The 14,220-nt window shown below is 44.7% G+C and overlaps 1 protein-coding gene across 1 annotated transcript; it reads left to right on the plus strand.

Moving 5' to 3' along the window:
* The first annotated feature begins 1,255 nt into the window (after positions 1-1,255).
* LOC117365712 (trophoblast glycoprotein-like) lies at positions 1,256-11,517 on the plus strand. Its single transcript, XM_033956436.1, has 2 exons — positions 1,256-1,776; positions 9,535-11,517. Exons 1-2 carry the CDS (start codon positions 1,478-1,480, stop codon positions 10,370-10,372), a joined length of 1,137 nt encoding a protein of 378 aa, XP_033812327.1. The 5' UTR covers positions 1,256-1,477; the 3' UTR covers positions 10,373-11,517.
* Positions 11,518-14,220: the final 2,703 nt, after the last annotated feature.

The following is a 14,220-nucleotide window of genomic DNA, read 5'->3' on the forward strand; positions in this document are numbered from 1 at the left end:
ATATTATATGTATAAGTTAAACTATATATAGAAATGTTTGTATTTAGTATTTTAATTTGATCTGAATATTGTCTGTCTGTTCTGTTCCCTATATTTGATTATTTATGTAAACTGTACATCGCCTAGAAATTGTGATAGGCGATTAATCAAATTATATAATAAACTTGGAAACACCGGGGCACTATGGACGAGGCATTTTCATTGAGAATCAGGTGAAGGGTTTGGGGGCTCTGATGGCTCCCTTAGACCATCCTAAACAATTCTATGTAAACATGAGCAAGGAAATATCTTTAATTTAAAACATTTTATTGAAGGAAATAATTAAATATCATATAATACAAATAGATTTCATTTCAAATAGATTCACAATTATAATATTTATATACATATTTCTATCATTCCTTCAAAATATATTTCCATATAACCCAAATCAACCCCCTACTACACTCACCTCCCTTCCCCCTTCCCCCCCCCTCCTATTCACATTGTATTGAAGTAATTAATAAAACTATAATATAAAATGAAATTTATCATTCCTTCAATATACATTTCCATATAACCCAAATCAACCCCCCTACTACCCCCACTTCCCTTCCCCATTCCCCCTCCTTTCCCCCCTCCTATTCACATTGTATTGAAGTAATTAATAAAACTATAATATAAAATGAAATTTATCATTCCTTCAATATACATTTCCATATAACCCAAATCAACCCCCCCTACTACCCCCACCTCCCTTCCCCATTCCCCCTCCTTTCCCCCCTCCTATTCACATTGTATTGAAGTAATTAATAAAACTATAATATAAAATGAAATTTATCATTCCTTCAATATACATTTCCATATGACCCAAATCAACCCCCCTACTACCCCCACCTCCCTTCCCCCTTCGGCCTTCCCCCTCCTTTCCCCCCTCCTATTCACATTGTATTGAAGTAATTAATAAAACTGTAATATAAAATGAAATTTATCATTCCTTCAATATACATTTCCATATGACCCAAATCAACCCCCCTACTACCCGTCACCTCCCTTCCCCCTTTCCCCCCACTTCCAAGGACACTATATTCTAAGGGCGGACGATTTGATACACTTAATTCCTCTTTTTCAGCCCTCACATTTCCAGACCAGGTAGAATCAGGATATTGGCTCCCCTCCCCTCCCCCCCCCCCAACCAAAGGAGCCACGCCTGAATAGCTACTCATGTCTTTAAGAGGGCGGGAGTTATGAGCCCCCTCCCCCCAGGGATGAAGGCTCTCTCTCCTTCCCCCCGCTGCTTTTGATTGTATTAAATGCATTGTGGCGAGTCCAGGAAGAGAAAAGTGCTGAAAACTGAAGCTTACAAAGACCGAGCTCCGGGCTTCGATCAGCCCTGAGGAAGCGGCAGAGGAGGAGGTGAAGCCGAGCCCTGGACTCCCCTGGACTCCCCCGGCCTCCCTTTGACTTTTCTTCCTAGAACCTCGTTTGGGAATCTAACATGATGCCGGATCTCTTCCTCCTGGGGCACTTCGCCTCCTCCTCAGGGGCTCCAGGGCTGCTCTTCCTCCTCCTCTTCTTTGCCCGGGCTTCCTGCCCGCTCTCGTGCCCGCTCTCCTGCGAGTGCTCGGAAGCCGCCCGGACCGTGAAGTGTGTCCAGCGGGACCTGAAGGGGCTACCGAGCGACATCCCCGGCTACACGCGCAGCCTCTTCGTCACCGGCAACCGGCTCGGCCTGATCGGCCCCGGCGCTTTGCGAGGACTGCCCAACCTGGTCACCCTCTCCCTAGCCAACAACAGGTACCAAAGGGGGTGGAATTGGAACCCGGAGCTCTGAAGCTGCTCGTTTTTCTAAAGATGCGTTTAAAATTTATTTTTTTTTTTTAAAGCAGTTTCTAGCAATTTTAGTTTTTATTTGGGTGGCATTTTTTGTGGCAACACCATGTGTAAAAAAAAAAGTCTTCTAGTTTAGGGAACTTTGGGGCTTTATTAATCTGTAATCGATGTGCTGAAATTCCTAACCTAGATGCAACATCAGTGCTGTATGTGGCTCTCAGTGACATCTGCCAGCAGTTAACCCCCCCCACCCCCCTATTTTCTTTTTACAAAGGATAGTCAGATGGCTTATTTTTTTTAAATTTGAGATTTGGCTCTCTTTTGGATGTGCTCCATTCATGCCACACAAGCAAATATCTCTTAAGAACAACGTTCAAGAAGGGGTAAAACGCGGACCTGACGGGACCTCGCGGGTCTAAAACCACATGTCCTTAAAAATCTGAGGACCGTGCCACTTGTAGTTTCTGTCTCTGACAGACCTCGATGACAATTGAGCGCTGGCGGATCCTTCTCAGCATAGGGAGGGAAAAGTATTAGGGTCCGTCAGAGCCAGAACCTAGGCTGAGACTAAAAGTAGCAAAACTTCTGCCCTGAGGTCCGTGCCACTTTTAGTCTCAGCATAGGGAGGGAGAAGCATTAGGGTCCGTCAGAGCCAGAACCTAGGCTGAGACTAAAAGTGGCAAAACTTCTGCCCTGACGTCCGTGCCACTTTTAGTCTCAGCATAGGGAGGGAGAAGCATTAGGGTCCGTCAGAGCCAGAACCTAGGCTGAGACTAAAAGTGGCAAAACTTCTGCCCTGACGTCTGTGCCACTTTTAGTCTCAGCATAGGGAGGGAGAAGCATTAGGGTCCGTCAGAGCCAGAACCTAGGCTGAGACTAAAAGTGGCAAAACTTCTGCCCTGACGTCCGTGCCACTTTTAGTCTCAGCATAGGGAGGGAGAAGCATTAGGGTCCGTCAGAGCCAGAACCTAGGCTGAGACTAAAAGTGGCAAAACTTCTGCCCTGACGTCCGTGCCACTTTTAGTCTCAGCATAGGGAGGGAGAAGCATTAGGGTCCGTCAGAGCCAGAACCTAGGCTGAGACTAAAAGTGGCAAAACTTCTGCCCTGACGTCCGTGCCACTTTTAGTCTTAGCATAGGGAGGGAGAAGCATTAGGGTCCGTCAGAGCCAGAACCTAGGCTGAGACTAAAAGTAGCAAAACTTCTGCCCTGACGTCCGTGCCACTTTTAGTCTCAGCATAGGGAGGGAGAAGCATTAGGGTCCGTCAGAGCCAGAACCTAGGCTGAGACTAAAAGTGGCAAAACTTCTGCCCTGACGTCCGTGCCACTTTTAGTCTCAGCATAGGGAGGGAGAAGCATTAGGGTCCGTCAGAGCCAGAACCTAGGCTGAGACTAAAAGTGGCAAAACTTCTGCCCTGACGTCTGTGCCACTTTTAGTCTCAGCATAGGGAGGGAGAAGCATTAGGGTCCGTCAGAGCCAGAACCTAGGCTGAGACTAAAAGTGGCAAAACTTCTGCCCTGACGTCTGTGCCACTTTTAGTCTCAGCATAGGGAGGGAGAAGCATTAGGGTCCGTCAGAGCCAGAACCTAGGCTGAGACTAAAAGTGGCAAAACTTCTGCCCTGAGGTCCGTGCCACTTTTAGTCTCAGCATAGGGAGGGAGAAGCATTAGGGTCCGTCAGAGCCAGAACCTAGGCTGAGACTAAAAGTGGCACGGACCTCAGGGCAAAGATCCAATTTTACCCCAGTGGCAAAAATGGCCTTAATGCAAAGAAAAGACTCATGTAAGAGTGCACAAAGGCCACTTTTTACTGCTCTTTGGTAAAAGGGCCCCATGGTGTCTAGGAGTCCTTTACTAAGGTGCACTAAGGGATTTATCACACCTGTGGTTTGTAATTTCAGTTTATCTCTGACGGACCTGTAAATGAGGATTCCACAGACCTTGTGGATGTCTACCACACGACCTTAGAAAGAAAGCGGCCGTGGCATTGGGTCTTCAGGGATCCTTGTTTTAACTCCTCTGGACCTCATGGATCTCACTCATCCAAAGCATCTTCATCTTAACCCTTCCAGCAGGATCTATGAGGTCTGTGGTAATTAAAATGAGGATCCATAAAGTAAGCAAGATCTGTGAAGTACGCAGGAGTTAAAAAAAATGAGGATCTCATGCCATGGCCACTTTCTTTTAGTTCCTTGGGGTCTGTGTTTTAACTTCTACATTTCCTGATTTCTTTTCTCTTTGTGATTGGGATTGGAGTAAAACTCGGACCTTGCGGACCCTGAGAGATCCTCAATTTAACTCCCGTGGACCTCACAGATCCTGCTCACCTCCAAGGTGAGCAGATTTTCAAAGGTGTGCAGTTAAGATCCATGCGAGGTCCATATTTTACCCAGTCCCCTTTCTTGCTGAGTTGAGAAGAGAGGAAGAGAGTTACATCGGAAGGAAAGGACCGAGGACAGTAGGTTTCACACATTAGTATATATGTAATACTGTCACTTTTTTTTTCAAATCCATATTTTCTCCACTTTTGTAAAACATATTTCCAAATGTGACCGGATGGGTGTCCCGTCACCAGAAACCCCAAATTTAAAGAAGAAGGTCTCAGTGAATACACACTACCCCAAAACAGCAAAGGTTTAAAGCTGGGAACAGGTACCATTGATGAAACTCATTTGCATGCAGATTTACATATGGACACTGCAAAAATACCTGGGAGCTGGCTACTCACCCCAAGGGGAAAAGGGGTTAGAAAACAAGACTCCCAGGGCTAGTACCCTGGAAAGGGAGAACTTGTCAGGAGCTTTCAGGTGACCTTCAAGGGAATGCATGTTGGCATGTAAGCCAAAAGGATCCTGATGTGGTCAACAGATGGCCAAGGACTTTGCCCAAGGGTACTCAGAGTGATTGGTGGGGACTAGGCTAATCAGAAATGACCAAAGTGACTGGAAGTAACAATTTGGCAACCGGAGGTGACCAGAAGTGACTGCTCAACACCAAATAAAAATTATCATACAGTAAGGAATGCAAATTCAATTAGCACCAAATTATTGAAGCTAATTGGCTTATTAGCCAACATAGTTTGACACATCTTGGATCAGTGCCCAATTATGGGAACCTTATATAGAATCCATGCAAAATTTAACACATGTGGAAACATTCCACTGAGCCCAAATGAGTCATGTTTAAACTCCTAAGCGGAGTGCTTATTGGTCAGATCCACCTGCAAAGCTGTTCCCTTATTGTGTGCAATTCTGGCCTCCCGCATCTCAAGAAAGATGGAGCAGAATTAGAAAAGGTCCAGAAAAGGGGGGATGAAAATGATAAAAGGTTTGGGATGACTTCCCTATGAGGAGAGGCTAAAGCGGCTGGGGCTCTTCCGCTTGGAGAAGAGACAACTCAGGGGTCTCTAACATACTGAGTGGAGGGGAAAGGGTGGATGTGAAAAGTTTGTTCACTCTTTCCGAAAATACTAGGGCTAGGGAGCACGCAATGAAGCTACAAAGCAGCAAATCTAAAACAGATTGAAAAAAATATTTCTTCAACTCAATGTGGAATGAAACTGTGGAATTAATTGCCAGAAATTGTGATAAAAGCAGGTAGCTTAACAGGGTTTAAAAAAAGGTTTGGGTAATTTTCTAAAAGAAAAATCTGTAAGCCATTATTTAAATAGGCTTGGAAAAATCCACTGCTTATTTCTAGGATAAAGCAGTATATAACCTGTTTTTAACCTTTGGGATCTTGCCAGGTACTTGTGACCTGACTTGCCCACTGTTGGAAACAGGATACTGGGCTGTCCCATTATGGCAGCTCTTATGTGAGCAAAGTATAGGATAACCAAGCCATTGTGACATCACTGCTGAGGTTGGCTCTAAGGCACTGGTGGAATGAGGCATTATGACATCACAATCTCAGCTCTGGAATGTTGCCACTCTTTGGGTTTCTGCCAGTACTTGGGACCTAGGTTGGCCACTGTTGGAATTGCCTACCCCTGGTCTAGGACAACTCCAAGGATTGTAATGCTCAAGACCTGTTGCAGGGGGATGTTGTTTATCTGAATAGGTGCGGTTAAAGATAGACCAGGGGTAGGTGATTCCGGTTCTCGAGAGCCGGAGCCAGGTTATGTTTTCAGGATATCTACAATGAGTATGTATGAGATGGATTTGCATGCACTGCCTCCTTGAGATGCAAATCTATCTCATGCATATTTATTGTGGATATCCTGAAAACCTGACCTGGATCCGGCTCTCGAGGACCGGAATTTCCTACCCCTGAGTTAGACCATCTTTCCAGGGGAATAGAATAGTTTGGGATTTGTTGATATTCAGGGATAACAAGTTCCTAAGAGCCATTAGTTAATTTTTTTCTATTTTCTCGCTGGTACAGGGAAATTGAGTTCCTGCAGGGATGAAGAAAAATTTGTCCCCGTGTCATTTTCTAGTTAATGAGGATGGTAGGATAAAAGACTACTCCAAAAAAGCTCAAACAGAGCTCCCTAGTAATTAATACTGCGTTCTATATCAGTTAGTTATCGCCACCAATTCAAAACTGAGCAGAGGGTAGAAAAACCTTAGTTCATAATTGGGAGTCATATAGAGAAATCTTACGGTCTCTGCAAACCCTTTTTCAGTCATGGCATCAAAACCTCCCTCTGGTCGTTATTATATTCAAACAATACAGTTTTAGAAAATGTCAGCATTTTCAACTTTTCTGAGTGCCAAGGTCTATTTCTTTAACATTTCAAAAAAGCAAGCAGAGAATGGCACAGTGTCAGAATTCATCACCGTTCCTGTCCCCGCAGATACCCACGGGAAACCATTCCCATGTCATTCTTTAAGGAGAGAGGGAAGAATCTGAATCAGAGTATGAATGGGCCCAGTCACTGACCCTCAAGCTTTCCATTGAAGAATGCTGGTGTAGAAGGACTGAGGTTGAGATAGACACTAAAGAATGACAGGCTGGTATCCAGGGCTGATACTGTGATGTCATAATGCTTCATTCCACCAATAAGAGCCAACCTCATCAGTGATGTCACAATGGGTTCATTATCCTATACGTGGCTTACATAAGAATCAGAGTATAAATGGGCCCAGCCACTGACCCTCAAGCCTTCCATTGAAGAATGCTGGTGTAGAAGGACTGAGGTTGAGATAGACACTAAAGAATGACAGGCTGGTATCCAGAGCTGATACTGTGATGTCATAATCTTTTTTTCTGTTTCTCTTCTTTCCTTCTGTTTCTCTGCCTGCCCCCTCCTTCCCGAAGCCACTGCCGCTGCCATCAGGAAACAGGACCCAAACGCCACCAATGGATAACAGGCCCCAAAGCCGCCGCCGCCGCCGCCCCATGCTCTCTCTGCTTCGGGCCGATCAATCTTCCTCTCCCCGACGTCAATTCTGCCGTCGGAGAGGAAGTTCCGCCCAGCCAGGCAGTGATTGGCTGGCCCGAACTTCCTCTCCGACGGCAGAATTGACGTCGGGGAGAGGAAGATTGATCGGCCCCGATAGATCGCCAAGGCAAAGGGAGTCCTGGATGATCGACTCACGATCGACCTATTGGGCACCCCTGGTCTAAGTGGTTTACATTCAGGTACTCAAGCATTTGTCCTGGCAGGCTCACACTCTGTCTAATATACCTGGGGCAATGGGGGGATTAAGTGACTTGGCCAGGGTCACAAGGAGCAGTGGCGGATTTGAACCCACAACCTCAGGGTGCTGAGGCTGTGGCTCTACAAACATGTTGGCGGTTCTAACGTTATTCAGTCTTCTGTGCAATTACGGTCTTGTGAATATTCATACACAGCATGGATGTGGAACAGAGGGGGAAAAAGGGGAGGGGGATAGCAACCAGGCAAATGGGAAGCTGAATCCACGGCCATGAGAAGGGATGAGCTGCCACGTTCCATTTTAGCATCTGTTCCTCAGTGGTATCATCAAACTGCACATGGGTTATGGCGCATTAAGGAAGAGCAAGACATTGTAATGTAATGTAATGTAATTTATTTCTTATATACCGCTACATCCGTTAGGTTCTAAGCGGTTTACAGAAAATATACATTAAGATTAGAAATAAGAAAGGTACTTGAAAAATTCCCTTACTGTCCCGAAGGCTCACAATCTAACTAAAGTACCTGGAGGGTAATAGAGAAGTGAAAAGTAGAGTTAGAGGAAAAATAAAAATAAAATAAACATTTTAACAAGACAGCATTGATCTAAATACATTGGTCACAAAACCGTCGCTGCCCGCGTGTTGGCCATCCCTATGACAACCAGCAGAGTTAACCCTTTCAGGACCAAGGGACATATTTGTCCCATAACTTTAAAATCCTATAAATTTTGATTGGGATAGTCTACAGTTCTAAATTTGATATGTACGGATTCCATAGGATACTGCCTTTATGTAAACAAACTGGTTCCGACATTCATTCATTAGCGTCGTTGCCAGATTGACGAGAAGATTCACTTGCCACACTGTCCATAAGCCAGAAGTGTGATTTTTTAAAAAAAAAAATAATGATATTTCACAAAAAAAATCAATTTTTTGGCATTTGCAAGCCCTTTTTACCATAAAAATGTCGTCAAAACCACAAAAATTGGCCTACGATCCTTATGGTCCTGAAAGGGTTAAAACAATAGAATTAGTGCGGAGTGTAACTGCTTTCGGCAGAGACCTACAAACGCTTCCTAAGAAGCCACCCCCTTCCCTTTTGTACTTTCCCCTCTCCCATTTCTCCCTTTTATTTTATTTTTTTTTATCTCAGTCATTTTTATTCCCCGGTGTTCTTTCCTACTAGTCCTGTTAGGTTCCGTTTATTTTCAAAGCCCCTTTTTTATCACACCTTATATCGCTTTTATTTCTATTTTAAGTTGTATTTTTCTATAAAATTTATTGTAAACCATTAGCTAAACCTGGATAGATGGTAGATGAAAAAATAATACATTTGGAAACTTTCTGGTGGAGGGATTGCGCTCAAGCTCCTCCTTTATTGCCAGACTCCGCAGTAAGCATGGAAAACTATCCTTGGACAGAAAGGTAAAAACTCAGGAAAGGGTTACAGGTTTTCCTGCTGAAGATATGGTAAAGAGTTTGATTCTTGTGTTAAATAATTTAGGAGGTTTTTTTTTTTTAAGCCCTGCACTTTTGTTGAAATTTTATCCAATTTCATGCAGGAATTTCTTTAAAAACAAAACTGCCGTGACGGTCCCATGTTGGAGTTTTCCTGTTGGACTTCCTGGGGCTTCCTAAGTTCTGCAGAGCTCGATGATGACTCTTGGCCAGAGTTCAATGGTGGCACCTTGGCACTCATGACCTCTGGGTTCCAAGCCCCAAAGAGCCCTTTGTTCCCCTCCCGTTTTCTAGTGTGTCCATCTTTACAGGACGGTTTGGAGAAAACAGAAGGCCAGGATGGCTCACCTCGAGCATAGGGATAAGATCTGAGGTGTCATGTCTTTAGACAATGTTAAATGTGATAGATCAGAAACGTAATTTTGACTAGGGGTGCAAGAAAGTTTGAGATACAGTGGTAATGAAGCGATGGCCTTTTTGGAAATTATTAGGGTCTTGTGAGCAATGTGTTACCTACTTTTTTCACAATAATTTATATCTGTCCCTCCTTTCTAAGCTGCACTTGGTTGAACATTTTTATAGGATTTTTGGTTACTTCTGCACACAGAATGAAATGCTAGAATGTCCATATTGATTTTCTTTCCCTCCTTTCTGTTTTCAGGATTAACACGCTGGAGAGGCAGGCCTTCTCCTCCCTCCCCAACCTGCGCTACCTTGACCTCAGCAATAATTTCCTGACTACTGTTCACCCCAGTGCTTTCAGCATTGGGAATAACTCCATCCAGGAACTGAATTTGAGCCGCTCCCTCTACAACTTTTCCGCCATTCAGCAGCTGGCAGATGCAATCTCCAATGGAGGCTTCCACCGTTTATCCAAACTGGAGATGTCTGACAATGGGATTGTCTTTCTACCTTACGGCATGTTCTCTAGGCTTTCTAGCCTGCGTAGACTAGATCTAAAGAACAATTCGCTGGTGGATATAAAGAACTTCACGTTTGCTGGCCTTAACCTTGAATGGCTTGATTTGACCTTGAATGCTATCAAGACACTGAGGATGGAAACTTTGATGGAGCTGGGGAAGCAGCCAAGTCTCCAGATTTTCCTGAAGGACAACCCCTTTGTGTGCAACTGTGATATTGAATATTTGGTAGAATGGTTGAACACAAGCAGCAAGGTGGCTGATGTGGAGAAATTGACTTGTGTCTTTCCCCTGGATCTTCAAAACACATCATTGATTTCCCTTGGGGAGACTGTATTGGGTTGCCACATTAACCAGGACCATCAGAATACATTGCAGACATCCTATGTCTTTCTGAGTGTGGTATTGGGTTTTGTTGGTGTGGTTTTCCTATTTGTCCTTTACCTCAATCGTAAGGGGATCAAGATGTGGATGAACAATATGAGGGATGCATGTAGGGATCTGATGGAAGGATATCATTACCGGTATGAGATTGATTCTGATCCACAAGTCACACGAGTTGCCACCTCTGATGTTTGATTTCTTCGGGACCAATTTAAGACTTTTTCTGGTCTGGTGCTACCGATTCTTAGAAAATAATTCTTGCCAAAGTTGTCCTCTGAGAGTTTGCAGATCTCTTAGTATTTCAGTTGGGCCGATGAAGGAAGACGAGGAATCTTTTATAGTGATGGGGAGTAATAATGGCAACTTCTCACTATGTTGGCGCCATAAATGTCTTCATTGCCCATTTGTTCCTGTGTAGGAAGCATGTGGTCTGAAACGACCAGTTCAGGTGCTTGTGCTTGCTAGGATTTTTACATTTAAGTTAACTGTTAAGCTTTATCACACTGGTTCCCTTGTATAATGGGATGAAGAAGGGAACTGGTGTGACAAAGCTTTAGTCCCTTTGCTCCCTGCTCACCGTGATGAGATGTTTCTACTGCTAGGAGACGGCGCCTCCTGGAGAAGCTACTGAAAGGATTGCATGGTGTAATGTCGAGGATACATTGCAAAGCTCCATTTGCTGAGGAAAATTAGAGTTCTAAGCTATTGTTACACCCCACCCCAATTGGTCCTTAATATTTCAGGTGGCACCTCCATTTGCCAAGATGTTTTCTCAAACGGACAAGGTGGAGATATGGAAGTGTTGACCACTTTCAAAACGAGATCTTTGACCACAAGGAACACACATTCTGCATTCTCAAAGATGTACACAAGATGCCACTTAGCGTTGCTCCTCCCACATGCCTCAGAGGGCAAGCAAGGGATTAAAGCATTGCATGTAGCTGGGTGGCATGGAGTTGACCGTCCCCTCCCACCCTTCCTCTCCTTCTACCTCTGGTCTGGTCCGGTACTGGAACCTCCCAGCACTATGAACTGATAACCAGGAACTCTACTCGAATGAGGTTTGCAGGAACCTCGACCAAAGTTCCTACTGGAAACTCTTAAGATGAAATGTGGGCAGCCCTGAAACTGCTGTCTCCTCATGTTTTTTTTGCTAAGGACTTGTGCTCTGGAAACGTGCTGTTGTCTAAGTCTCTCCTCTTGGCCATTTCGACTTTGTTTTGTTTTTTATAACCTATGTTGTATATATCTATATGATTTTAGTAAGATTGTCTAGTGGTTCCCAACCCTGTCCTGGAGGATCACCAGCCAGTCGGGTTTTCAGGGATAGCCCTAATGAATATGCATGGCGCAGATATGCATGCCTGTCACCTCCATTATATGCAAATCTCTCTCATGCATATTCATTAGGGTTATCCCAAAAACCCGACTGGCTGGTGATCCTCCAGGACAGGGTTGGAAACCACTGGTCTAAACCATGCATGGGAATTGTACACTACTGAATAATATGCATACCCTTTGCCTGGGAGAAATGATTCATTCACTTGTGCATGCCCTGTAGGTGCCCATACAGTCTGCATCCAGTATGCTTACGTTTGGTCAATAGGTATACCTACTCTAGTGTACAGACACAAACCGTGCACTCAACACACATCAAGTGCCTACTCTGTATCGTGCCCATACGTTTTGTAAAAAAAAAAAAAAATGGGAGCTCGCCTCTCACTTGCATGTGAGGTTTTATGTACAAACTGCCATCAGGGCCTGTGTTAGGCACACTGGGGTCTACAGCAGAAAATAGGAAGGGGGCCTAGCTAGTACCAGACCTCATGTGGTTCTTCCTCAGTGACATCACTCAGTTTTGCCCCTTGTGCCTCTGGGTAATTTCTTTACAACTGGCCCTGACTGCAGTTTTACTCATGGCCTACAGCAAGTTGCATGTACTGATTTTGTACTGTATACACTGCTCTACGAACTCTTTGTATGAAAAGACACCCTGTACAGCCCCTTCCCTGATTTTGTGTGTACCGCATGGCACACCCACCATGCTCCCCTAACTTACTGCTAAGCTAAAAAGAGATTTGGAAACAGCTTGAGTAAATATCATCTGCTTGTTTAAAAAAGGTGGCCTAGTAAGTAGGTTTTTTTTTGAGTGGGGTGAGGGAAGGTGATTATTCTGGTTCCCTGCAGGTAGGGTTATCAGATTTTCCATTTGGAAAATCCTGACCCCTAGACCCACCCAGTCTCACCCCGGCCCCCCCCCCCCCCCTGCTGCCTGACTTCATCGCGTGCCATTCGCGGATGCCCTCCTGCCCGACAAAGTGCCAGGTTTTGAAAAGGAGGACGTGTCCAGGAAATCCGGACTTCTGGTAACCCTACTTGCAGGTCCTATCTGGTTTGTGTCGGGGACAATTTCTCCCAGTGGGTTAGTTTTGCGCATCCCAATGACAGAAATGAACCTCACTCCTAAGTCAGGGCATATGAAGGATCATCTAGTCTCCCAAATTTACTGCCAGTGCTCTCTGTAGTATTTGCATTGTGCCAAAGAGTTCATAAGATGTGATGCCTGATTTGTACCTCCTGTATATGACCTGACCAGGTCATCCCTTTGGGTGAAATAAGGGAGGGAGGAAGGCAGTAAGGTTTTTCTTGCTAAGATAAAAACCATGAAACTCAACTGTTCCTCAGTATGACATCTCTGCTTTAGATGCTTTACTTTCTAACTAGGTCACCTTCCTTTCTTTGGACTTTAAGCCCTAAAGTGCCTCATGCCCTTGCATGTAATAGGATGACTTGAATTTGCATCTAACCGTCCCGAACATTCTAGGGCCCCGATGCTCAAAAGCTTTCTCTACTGGTAAGACTTGTTAAATCAGTCATCAGTCTTACCAGCACAGAAGCTCTGCCTCTGATGCTCCAAAGGGTTCTTGGGGGAAGGGGAGGGAGCTGTTACTGATCCTTGAAGAAGCCACCGAGAACCCTATGCAAAAGGGTTGCAAGGAATTTGTTAGTATTTATATGAGATGTCCTTGTGATGCACAAAAGGGAATGTCCCCATTTTACGGGGCAAAATTTCCCAGCAGGTCTGGACCTGCCCGTAGCTCTTGTGCGTGTGTTGTGTGCGTATATAGGCGTGAGACACACAGGCACACAAACACATGCACAACAACTCCCATCTTTACACTTTTTTTTGTAAACCTCCCAAACAGCCTCTTTCCTGCCCATGATCAGTGGAGTTGGCGGGATCAGCTGATCATGGCTCTTCTCCTCTCCCTTGCCGACTCAGCTGATCACAGGCAGGGAAGAAGAATTTTTTTTTTTGCAGTGGGCAAGGACAAGGGAGAAGAGCTGTACCTACCTTTTGCTCTTCTGAGCAGGTGCCAGGCACAGTTCCAGCCCCTTTAACCGGAGCTGCTCCTCACAAATAGCACACATATGTAATTTGTATGCTATTATGCTGAGCATCACCCTATAAATTAAAATGCTTCCAACACAGTATTTATTACCATGTTGTCAGAGCACTAGGTTCTGAATGGATAAGACAAGTAAACCACTATTCTACATTTCTGTTGCAGCTTGTGTTGGGACTGTCGCCCCCCTGAGCTCTGCAATGTGCTTACACATTTTTTTTTTTTCTTTTTGTGAGTTGAGAAATGCATGGACCTCTCTGCTTCTCCTGAGTGCGAGACCTGTGTATTCATGGTTGCTTGTAGTTTTCTTCCTCCTTGGTTATAGGCAGACATGTGGCATATGATCCCTTATTCTTTGGGAAAGGGGACTTATAAAACCACCTTTTTGAGGCTTTTCAAAGCCGACATTCAAAGCAGTGGGCACTGGAGGATTAAGTGACTTGCCCAGGGTCACAAGGAGCAGCACTGGGATTTGAACCCACAACCTCTGGACACAGAGGCAGCAGCTCTACCAGTGAGCTACACCTTCAGTCTGTCCTAGTATGGCAAATCTTATGTTCTTATGTGAGCCAAGTACAGAACAATGAAGCCATTGTGACATCACTGCTGACGTTGGCTCTTAGGCATTGGTGGAAT

The sequence above is a fragment of the Geotrypetes seraphini genome, chromosome 8 (genome assembly GCF_902459505.1).
Source record: "Geotrypetes seraphini chromosome 8, aGeoSer1.1, whole genome shotgun sequence".
In the NCBI taxonomy this organism is placed as follows: Eukaryota; Metazoa; Chordata; class Amphibia; order Gymnophiona; family Dermophiidae; genus Geotrypetes; species Geotrypetes seraphini.

Bases quoted from the DNA above. Each gene is read 5' to 3' on its own strand.
- LOC117365712 (XM_033956436.1), top strand. From the start codon at position 1,478: ATGATGCCGGATCTCTTCCTCCTGGGGCACTTCGCCTCCTCCTCAGGG. The intron at 1,777-9,534 runs GTACCAAAGGGG...TTCTGTTTTCAG, and splicing joins CTCTCCCTAGCCAACAACAG to GATTAACACGCTGGAGAGGC.